This window comes from Phascolarctos cinereus, unplaced genomic scaffold (genome assembly GCF_003287225.1).
Source record: "Phascolarctos cinereus isolate Bilbo 61053 unplaced genomic scaffold, phaCin_HiC Scaffold_2;HRSCAF=192, whole genome shotgun sequence".
NCBI classification, from domain to species: Eukaryota; Metazoa; Chordata; class Mammalia; order Diprotodontia; family Phascolarctidae; genus Phascolarctos; species Phascolarctos cinereus.
The window spans coordinates 76088523-76099169 of NW_027555625.1; the positions used below are offsets into that span (position 1 = coordinate 76088523).

The following is a 10647-nucleotide window of genomic DNA, read 5'->3' on the forward strand; positions in this document are numbered from 1 at the left end:
TTCCTAATATTGAACCAACCCTGTATTCCTGTTATAAGTCCCATCTGGTCACAGTGTATAATCTTTGTGATATTGCTATAATCTCCTTGGTAGTATGTCAAGAAAATAATAAAATGAAGGTTTGAGAAAGAGGGATGCACCAGGAAAAAGGGGAAAGGAGAAGGAGAATGGGGTAAATCACCTCACGTAAAAGAGGCACTACAGGAAGAGCTTTTCACTGACAAAAAGATGGTGGTAGTGGTAACACTTGTACTTTATTCTCAACATAACTAGCTCAAAGAGGGAATAACAGACACACTCAATTATATATAAAAATCTGTCTTGTCCTACAAGGAAGTAAGAGAAATGGAGAATAAGAGAGGGGTAGATGATAGAAGGGAGAGAAGATTGGGAGGCCAGTGTATGAAACCACAGTCTTTTGAGGTGGAACAGGCTAAAAGAGAAAGAGGAGTATAATGGGGGGGATGGGATGGAGGGAAATACAGTTAGTAATCACAACTGTGAAAGTGAATGGGATGAACTCACCCATAAAAAAGTAGAGATAACAGAGTGAATTAAAAATAGAATTCTCCAATATCTTGCTTACAAGAAACACTCTTAATGCAAAGCGATACTTACAGAGTAAAAGTAAGCAATTGGAGCAAAATCTATCATGATTCAGCTGAGATAAAAAAAATAGGAGGGTCAGCAATCATATGGGGCAGCTAGGAGAAAATAGTAAAATTATACTAGTGGGGGAACCTCAACTTTGCCCTCTCAGAACTAGATAAATCTAACAGAAAAAAGAGAAAAGTTAAGGAGATGAATAGAATTTTAGAAAATTTAGATATGATACAGCTCTTCAAAAAACTGAATGGAAATAAGAAGGGATATACCTTTTTCTCACTGCCACATAGCACCTACACAAAAACTGACCATGGGTTAAGGCATAAAAACCTCACAACCAAATGCAAACAAGCAGAAATATGAAATGCAGCTTTTTCAGATCATAATCCAATAAAAAGTACATTTAATAAAGGACTGTGGAAGCATAGATTATAAATTTAATTGGAAATTAAATAATCTAATCCTAAAGTATGAATGGATAAAAGAGCAAAATATAGAAATAATCAATAATTTCACTAAAGAGAGACAATAATGAGGCAACATATCAAAATTTATGGGATGCAGCCAAAGCAATACTTAAGGCAAATTTTATATGTCTAAACACTTACATCAATAAAATAGTGAAAGAGTAGATCAATTAATTGGGAGTACAACTACAAAAAGAACAAATTTTAAAGCCCAATTAAGCACCAAATTAGAAATTCCAAAAATAAAGGGAAGATTAATAACATTGAAAAAAAATTCAAGTAACAAATAAAAGTAAGACTGGCTTTCTGGGGAGGGGGAACTATAAAATAGATTATCTATCAGTTAATTTGATTTTTAAAAAAGAGGAAAAATTACCATTATCAATAATGGAAAGAGCAGATTCACTACCACTGAAGAGGAAATTAAAGTAATTATTCGGAACTATTTTGCCCAATTATACGCCTATAAGTCTGATAATCTAAGTGAAATGGAAGAATATTCACAAAAATATCAACTGACCAGATTTATAGAAAAGGAAATAATCCTGTCTTAGAAAAAGAAACTGAACAAGCCAACAATGATCTCCCCAAGGAAAAAAATGCTCTGACACAGATGGATTCATAAATGACTCTACCAAACATTTAAAGAACAACTAATTTCAATACCATGTGAACTATTTGTAAAAATAAGCAAAGGTGTCCAACCAAATTCTTTTTACAACATAAAAGTAGTACTTATACATAAAACAGGGAGAGAAAAAAAGAAGAAAAAAAACAGAAAAAACTAAAGACCAATTTCCCCAATGTATATGGATGCAAAAATTTTAAATAAAATGCAAGCAAGGAGATTATAACAATATAACACAAAGATCATACACTATAACCAGGGGGGATTTGTAACAGGAATGCACAGCTGGTTCAATATTATGAAAATTAACAGCATAAATTACCACGTTGATAACAAAACCAACAGAAATCATATGATTATTTCAACAGATGCAGAAAAAAGCTTCTGACAAAACACAACACTTATTCCTCTTCAAAAAATTTCAATGGAGATTTTCTTGAAATGGTATGTATTATCTATCTAAAACTATCAGCAAGCCTTATCTCTAATGGGGGAAAGCTAGAAGTCTTCACATTAAGACCAGAGTGAAACAAGAAAGCCATTATCAGCACTCTTACCAAACACTATACTAGAAATACTAGCTATAGTAATAAGAAAAGAAAAAAAAACTGATTTTGAATATGCAATGAGAAAACAAAAGAATCATTCATTTTAGATGATAGGATGGTATACTGAAAGAATCCTAGAGAATCAATTGAAAAATTAGTTGAAATTCTTAACAACTTAACAACAGATCTGAACAATTAGAAAAATCTGAATTGCTCATGGGTAGGCCAAGCCAATATAATAAAAATAACAATTCTACCTAAATTTCTTTATATATTCAGCATCATACCAATTAAACTACCAAAAATTATTTTGTTGAGGTAGAAAAATAATAAAATTTGCTTGGAAGAAAAAAGATTAAGAGTAAATTTTTAAATCAATTTTTTAAAATGTGAAGGAAGGTGGCCTAGAAGTACCAAATCTCAAGCTCTATTACACAGCAGCAATCATCAAAATAATCTGGTACTGATTAACAAACACAGTGAAATAGATTAGGTATACAATACATGATAATAAATATCCATAGTAATCTAGCATCTGATAAATCCTAAAATCAAAGCTTTTGGAACAAGAATTCACTTTCTAACAAAAATTGTTGGGAAACCTGAAACATAGATTGGCAGACAGTAGGTATAGACCAGCATCTCATATAATCTCCTTGGTAGTATGTCAAAAAAAAATAATAAAATGAAGGTCAAAATGGATACATTATTTAGACATAAGTGTGATATCATAAGCTAATTAAGGAAGTATGTCATCTTACTGTCAAATCTGTGGATAAGGTAGGAATTTATAACAGAATAAGAGATAGATAGCATTATGGAAATAAAATGGGTAATTTTGATTACATTCAATTGAAAATATTTTGCACAAACAAATCCAATGCAGACAAGATTAGATGGAAAGCAGAAAACTGAAGGGAGGAGAAATTACAGTAAGTTTCTCTGCTAAAAGCCTCATCTCTAAAATATATGGAAAACTGAGCCAAACCTATAAGAATATGTCATGCCCCAGTTAATAATCAAAGGATATGAATAGGCAATTTTCAGAAGAAAAAATTAAAGTTATCTCTAGTCATATGAAAAATGTTTTAAATCACTACTGATTAGGAAAATGCAAATTGAAACAACTCTATGGTACCACTTTGCACCTATCAAATTGGATAATATGATAGAAAAGGAAAAAAACAAATGTTGTAAGGTATTTGGAGAAACAGGGACACTAATGTTCTGTTGGTGGAGTTATAAACACTTCGGAACTATGCTCAAAAGGCTATAAAACTGTGCATACCCTTGGACATTGTAATACTACTACTACTATGTCTGTAACCAAAAGAGATCAAAAAAAAAAAGGAAAAGGACTTATATGTACAAAACTGTATTTAACAGCTCTTTTTATGGTGGCAAAAATTGGAATTTGAGGGGATGCCTACCAATTGGGGAATTGCTGAACAAGTGTGGTTTATTATTGTGATAGAATACTATTGTGCTGTATGAAATTATGGTAGGTTGTCATCAGAGAAACATAGAAAGACTTGTAGGAACTGATGAAAAGTTAAATGAGCAGAAGTAGGAGGACATTATACACAATAACAGAAATATTGTACAATGATCAATTGTGAATGAAGCTATTCTTAGCAATACAATGATCCAAGACAATTCAGAAAGACTTATGATGAAAAATGCTATCCACCTCTAGAGAATGAATTGATGGAGTATGAATGCAGATTGAAGCATACTTTTTTATTTTATTTTAATTGGTATTTTTGACTGTTTTCTTTTACTTAATCTCTGTGATTGACTTACACGTGTGTAGACTGAAATGCCCTTACTTGTTCACCATTCCCAACTTCCTGACATTCATCTGATACAGAAATATGTTTTGCATGACTGCACATGTATAATCTATGACAAATTGTTTTCCTTCTCAAAGGGGCATGGAGTGCAAAAAGGATGGAGAGAATTTGGAATTCAAATTTAAAAAAAATAAATGTTAAAACTGTTTTTAAATGTAATTGGAAAAAATAAAATATTTTTTTTTAGTTTTTAAAAAGAAATTTGTGGAAAAATAAGAAGACCCTTTTGGGCCAAGTTTTCCTCGAATAGATTCATAGATGAGATAAGTAGAATCAAGCACTTTCAGGTTTTCCCAAAAGTTTTCTCAGAGCCATTTTCACCTCCTTATTCCTCAGGCTATAAATGAGAGGGTTGAGAGCAGGTGTGAAAACTTCATAAAACACAGAAACAATCTTATTGTATTCTGGAGAGGACAGAGACTTAGGCTTTAAGTAAAGAGACATTATAGTCCCAAAAAATAGGGTGACAACCAGAAGGTGAGAAGAACAAGTAGAGAAAGCTTTTCTTCGACCCTGGGCAGAGTGAATTCTCAGAACAGCAATGATGATGTGTACATAGGAAAGGATGATAAATGTGATAGGGAACAAAAGGGTAAAGATGCAGAGCACATGCATTACCAACTCTGCATGGGTTGTGTCAGTACAAGAGAGGTGCAGTAGGGCAGGCATTTCACACAAAAAATGATTGATGGCATTATTATGGCAGAATGAGAGCTGGAATGTGGCAATTGTATCTACTGAAGAAAATATAAAGCCACCCAACCATGATACAGCAGCAAGCATCCCACAAATTCCCCAGTTCATTGTTACTGAGTACCTTAAGGGGTCTCGAATAGCAACATAGCGGTCATAGGCCATCACTGAGAGGATATAGCACTCTGCAATACCAAAGGACAGGGATGTGTAAAACTGAATGACACAGCAGGAGTAGGAGATGGACTTTCTCTCTGCCAAGAAGTGTACCAGCATCTGTGGAAACACACAGGACGTGTAACAGACTTCTATACAGGATAAATTAGTGAGGAAGAAGTACATGGGTGTGCGGAGGCGTGAATCCCTCAATATCAGCAACACAATGAGCATGTTCCCCAGTAAGACCATCAGGTAGACCATAAGGAAGAGCAGGAAGAGGTGCACCTGGAGCTCAGGCTCGCTGGAGAGGCCAAGGAGGATGAACTCAGTCACAGAAGTGAGGTTGCTGCTCTCCACCTTATTTATGGGTCCACTGAAAGAACACGGAAAGTTTGGCTACAAAGCATTTTATATTTCTATTTTCCTCTCAGTGGATCTACTGGGAGAACATATAGATACTACTGGGTCACGTGTATTGTGTATTATGGTTACAAATCACTTTATAGTCATTATTTCACATCATTCTCATTGTAAAGCGTGTGAAGCAGGCTGGATATTGATATATTAACATCTCAGTTTTTCGATACTGAGGATATTGAGACTCAGAAAGTTGTGACCTTCGAATAGTTTCTCAGCTAATGAGAAGTAGACATGACTCTTCCTTTCTCTCCATAAATCCTGGTGTCTAAACATGCCTATATTCTACATATTCACCAAAGATGATTTGGCCTCTTCACTCAGATCAGGGGCATCCAATGAGAACTCCTCAAATTTCCCTTGTAGCTTACCAGTAACTACTCCTGTTTTAGAGGATGAAATAAACTTCTTCATCCACAACGGTGATCTCTTTCACTTCATCAAAGATGCAGTTAAAGAGAAGCAATATGGATAAGGGATCGAGCATTGGACTCAAAATTAGGAAAGTTGTGAAACTCACTAGCTAGATAGCTGGACAAGTCACCTGGCACCTCCCAGTGCCTCAGTTCCTCATGTATAAAATTTGGGAAATGATACTTGTACTATTTAGCTCATAGAGTTATAAAGATAATAGTTTATAAGCCTTAAAGTTCTATATAAATTGAGTAGAAGCTGAAGAGTGGCAGTGGGCAGGTAAGGAAGGCTAATCATTCATTCCTCCTTGCCACCACTTTGTACAGCTGGGACTGCAGATAGTTTTTCTTTTACATAAGTGGAACTTTCTGCTGACCTCTATGTAAAGCAGTTTTACTTAATTCAGATTTGCCCATGTTAGGAAGGGGTGGAGGCAGGGACCTCTGGAGGAAGGGGGCCAGCACAGATATGGTACAGGGACAGAGAATCAAAAACAAGAGAAGAAACATGGGGCTGGGACCAGTCACATGTAATCATGGCCAGAACTGAAAGGAGTAACACCCCTCAGAGACAGAAGCATGTTGACCAGACACAAACAGTAGAAAATGGGTAACATACAGGGCTCGGGACAGACATAGGGTACTCAAGTGCAGACTGATAGAAGACATATCCACACATGGGTGGGTGGGTAGAGTGGGGCAAAGGTGTGCTGTCTTGCTATTGGAGGTCTCAAGCTTCGCTCCTAATCAGGCTGCAGTGGTGGAGGCCCCTATATGTCTGTCCTGCTTTCATTAGAGGGCTTTTGTTTGTTTCATTCTTTGTGTTTAGGATTTTTGATGGGGGCTGTGGGGGAGACCAGGGAGCACCAAGCTGAGGGTTGAGAGAAAGAGAGAGAGAGAGAGAGAGAGAGAAGAGAGAGAGAGAGAGAGAGAGAGATTAGTACTATACAGTAAAGTTAACAAAAATATTTGGGAGGAATGCAGATTTCTTTCAGAATTCATTATGGGAAAGTTGCATTTGTATAATGTGAATTTATGTAAAGCAAGAACTACCTCTACTTCTCTCCAGTTATTTTTAGTGTGGGGGGCTATTCCTTTCTAGTCACTTACTCAGCACCTCCTGACAAGAAGAGTGCTTTTCTTTTCAAATTGAGCAACCGGAAACAATGACCTTGCCTCTGAATGCCAGCCATCTAATTATAACCTCCCCTTCCCAAAACTACTAATTCATTTGCCTAGAACAATGAAATTTGAAGTTTCTTTCTTTGCTCTGCACAATTGTAAAACTGAATCAATAATTATCTATCTACAGCTCAAGCCCACAACCAGAGATTTTCTCTCCTGAAAAACACTGCAATTCTAAACCTGTCTCTCTCCCAGCCTGTATTCCCTTATAATCCTTCTTTCACTTTCCTTTTCCCTCTCCCTTCCTCCTCTTCTCCTTCACCCTGTTTTATTGTTATTGTCATTATTATGATTATCATCATTGTCATTATCATCATCATCATTGTCATCTTCGATTTTTTTTCTAGTACCTGGGATTACTTCCTCATCATTTCCTCTCTCTGAGTCATAAGTACGTAAGCTATTAGTCACAGCAACTATTCCCTAGACCCTATGTGCTGGCTCTCCAAGTTGACTTATTCTTTCCTACTTCTTTAACAACTCTCCACCCCTGGTCCCTTAGCATAAGAATGGCTAACTTATCAATCACATTCTAGATCCTGTCAGCCATGAAATAAAGGCTGGAATTGTTTTGACCACTAGGTGTCCATCTCTAGTATCCCTATCTGCTCAACAATACCCAAAAGGGTACAACATAAATGTAAATTGTTGTTATAGCTTTTTACCGGTTTTAGGGATTTATTCCTTCAATCTTCACTTTTTCCCTCTCCATGTGTTTATGCACATTCTCCAATCTCCCCTGTTCTTTTTGTCTGTATTAAATTCCTTTGTCTTTTTTAAGCTATTCATCTACCATCTCATTTCTCTCCCCAAATTCAAAGCCACATTTCTTGAAAAATATAAGTGATGCCTCTACTTCTTCATGATCTACTCACTTCTCAGCCTTTTGCTACATATATTCTGTTCACCTTACTAAAATGCTATCTCAAGGGTTATCAGCTTGGAGATTTTTCCCAATTCTTCTTCATTCTCAGCATTCTCAGCCATCCTGATGGCTTCAAATATCATTTTTAACTCTAATTTTGACTTTTCCCCTCATTCATAGTAAATGACCTTCATTATTACTCCACTGAAATCAGGCCACAGTTGGAGATTTGGGTGGGTGGGAAGCTAGAAAAGGGGAAGGAGTTTCAGTATCATAGCCTCTTTCCAAATACTCCTCACCCAAGTCTTGATAAAAAAAAAAAAGTCTTTATGTTTGTGGAAGCTGCTTCTGCCCATGCTTCTGTTCTCCTAATCCCATGTGGCTTCTCCCCGTCTCCCCTTTTCCAGTTACGTGTATCTTCTTGATGAGATGGTTCCTTCTCCTACTTTTGAGCAGAATAATTATTTGTCTTTTAATGTGATCCCTTTCTAATTCAGCCAGTCAATAAGCATTTATTAACCTCTCACTATGTGCTGGGCACTGTGCTAATGAACTTATTTGAAACTTATAAAGGGATCATCTGTCAAGGACTTATTTTTACAGTTAGTTTAAGAACAAATTACTGACCTCCTATCAGTGATTAGGTCCTTGGCTTTCAAGGACCATCTCCCTCACATAGCTCAAAAGGTTGGTGTGAAAATAGTATTTTGTAAATTTTAAATGATAAAAGTAAATTATTATTCCTTCCTATATTGCTCTATCAATTATCCCCTCAACTAGCATGCATCTGCAGTTTTCCCTCCCCATTATTTCAAGCTTATACATGCATAGATGTCTCCAAATCCAAAAATAAAACAAAAGACCCTACCCCAAGCCCTTCCCACCTCTCCAGCCACCATAAATCTTTCTCTATCTCTTCACAATTAAATTTCTTAAAAGCAATCTACACAATGTCTCTGATTCTCTATTCACTCCTCAACATGTTGCTATGTTATTTCTGCTCACCCTATTGATAGTATTCCCTCAAAACTCACCAATTATGACTTTATCAACCAATCCAAAGGCATGGGCACCTGTGTAGTTTTTAATACTATTGATTACCCTCTTCTTCTGTAGATCCATTTTTCACTTTCCTTATTTATCTTCTACCTTTCTTAGTATTGCCTCCTTTATTGTTTCTTCATATTCATCCCAACCTCTTAATGTTGGTGCTAGCTCCCTCCCTCTCTCTCTCTCTCTCTCTCTCTCTCTCTCTCTCTCTATTTTTTTTCTCTCTCTCTCTCTAATACTATCTCTCTATCTTTCTTTCTCTCTCTGTCTTTCTCTACTTTCTCTATTTGTTTCTCCTCCACTACTGTCTTTCATTCTCTCCCTTCCTATCTCTGCCTTTTCTTTTCTCTCACTCTCTGTAATCTCCCACCCATCTCCCCAGTCTCATAACTTCCTTCAGTATGATCCCTACAGAAATGATTCTCTACTCAATAATTCTTCTCCTGGTATCTGTCCTGAGTTTCAGATATAAACCTCAAACTTCCACTCATACATCAATTCCCAAAAGATATCCACTGGTACCTCATGCTAAACATGTCCAAAACTAAACTTGTAACGTTTTCCTCAAAACCTGCTCTGTCTTCTGACTTTCAAATTTCTGTCATTTACACAAAATTCATTTGTTTTTATGTATCTTTATGTATCTTATATTTAAAACTTATCTCTAAAGTTTCTTCCTGCCTCAAACCATCAAATGTCTAACTTCCTTCCACTCTTCCCAACTACAATACTCACTAACCCAGTACATTACAAACTACCTTAAAAACTCAAAAAGTTCCTTAACTAATCCTTCTGCCTCTTATAGTCTCATGTCTCTATGAATCTACCCTTCATTCTGTTTCTCAAGTTATCTTCCTTAAGTACAGATATGAATAAATCTTCAAAACCCTCGAAAGCTCCCTGCTGTCAATGCAACAAAGTCATATCTCTTTGCACAGAATTGAAATTTATACTTTTGAATACTTATAGAAATGCAATCAGTCCACTGAGTAATAGAATCACCATATTTTATCTAAGATAAGTCTGACCCCCTGGCCCTAGAATACTGATATAACAATAAATGTGTGGGAATCTCTCTAGATGACTACCCTCCTACAAACATCAACAGAGAAGGTAAAACTTCACTCCTCAGTGTAGTTTCCTTACCTGAACTTGATCCTTTCAACCTCAGTTGTTCTGTGCATAGACTCTCCTCCTCCCCAAATCCAAGGCTATTTATGGCTGGAAAACAAAACATTGTTTAGATGTATTATGCCCTGGATGGGGGTGAAACAAGAGAAAAAACAATGCATTTGATCTGGACAGGACTTATTTGGGGCCATATGAAGAAACTATGTGCCTTGAATGAACTGATGGTTCCAAGTGTTTTGTGGTCAGAAGTAAAGACATGTAAGCAAGGGTGTTTGGATCAGAATATTGGCTTTTTTCTATTATAAGCGAGGAAGACATAAGAATTGCCTTTTTAGCCTACTTATTTGAAGCCAAAAACATAGCTTGTTAAATTCTGAGACTCTATGGGGTCCTCTGGGGATGTCAGCATGAAACAGAACTTAATTGTCCATGATTGAAGATACCTATAAGTTGACAGAATTATTGAAGGAGAAAGAGGAAGAAGAGGATAACAGAAAAGAAACCTAATAATGTTGAAGTAATAATCTCTCCAAATTATGAAAAAATATTATGTAAAATGCACACAGGTGTCAAAATACTTTTTCTATACAGAGGAAAACATTAATTTTACTTATGCTCACTATTTCACCTAT

General features: G+C 36.0%; 1 protein-coding gene across 1 annotated transcript; it reads right to left on the minus strand.

Annotated features, from left to right (window-relative positions):
* Positions 1 to 4375: 4375 nt before the first annotated feature.
* On the minus strand, positions 4376 to 5185 carry LOC110193253 (olfactory receptor 2F1-like). Its single transcript, XM_020964926.2, has one exon. The coding sequence runs from the start codon at positions 5183 to 5185 to the stop codon at positions 4376 to 4378; it is 810 nt and encodes a 269-aa protein (XP_020820585.2).
* Positions 5186 to 10647: the final 5462 nt, after the last annotated feature.

Bases quoted from the DNA above. Each gene is read 5' to 3' on its own strand.
- LOC110193253 (XM_020964926.2), bottom strand. From the start codon at position 5,185: ATGCTCATTGTGTTGCTGATATTGAGGGATTCACGCCTCCGCACACCC.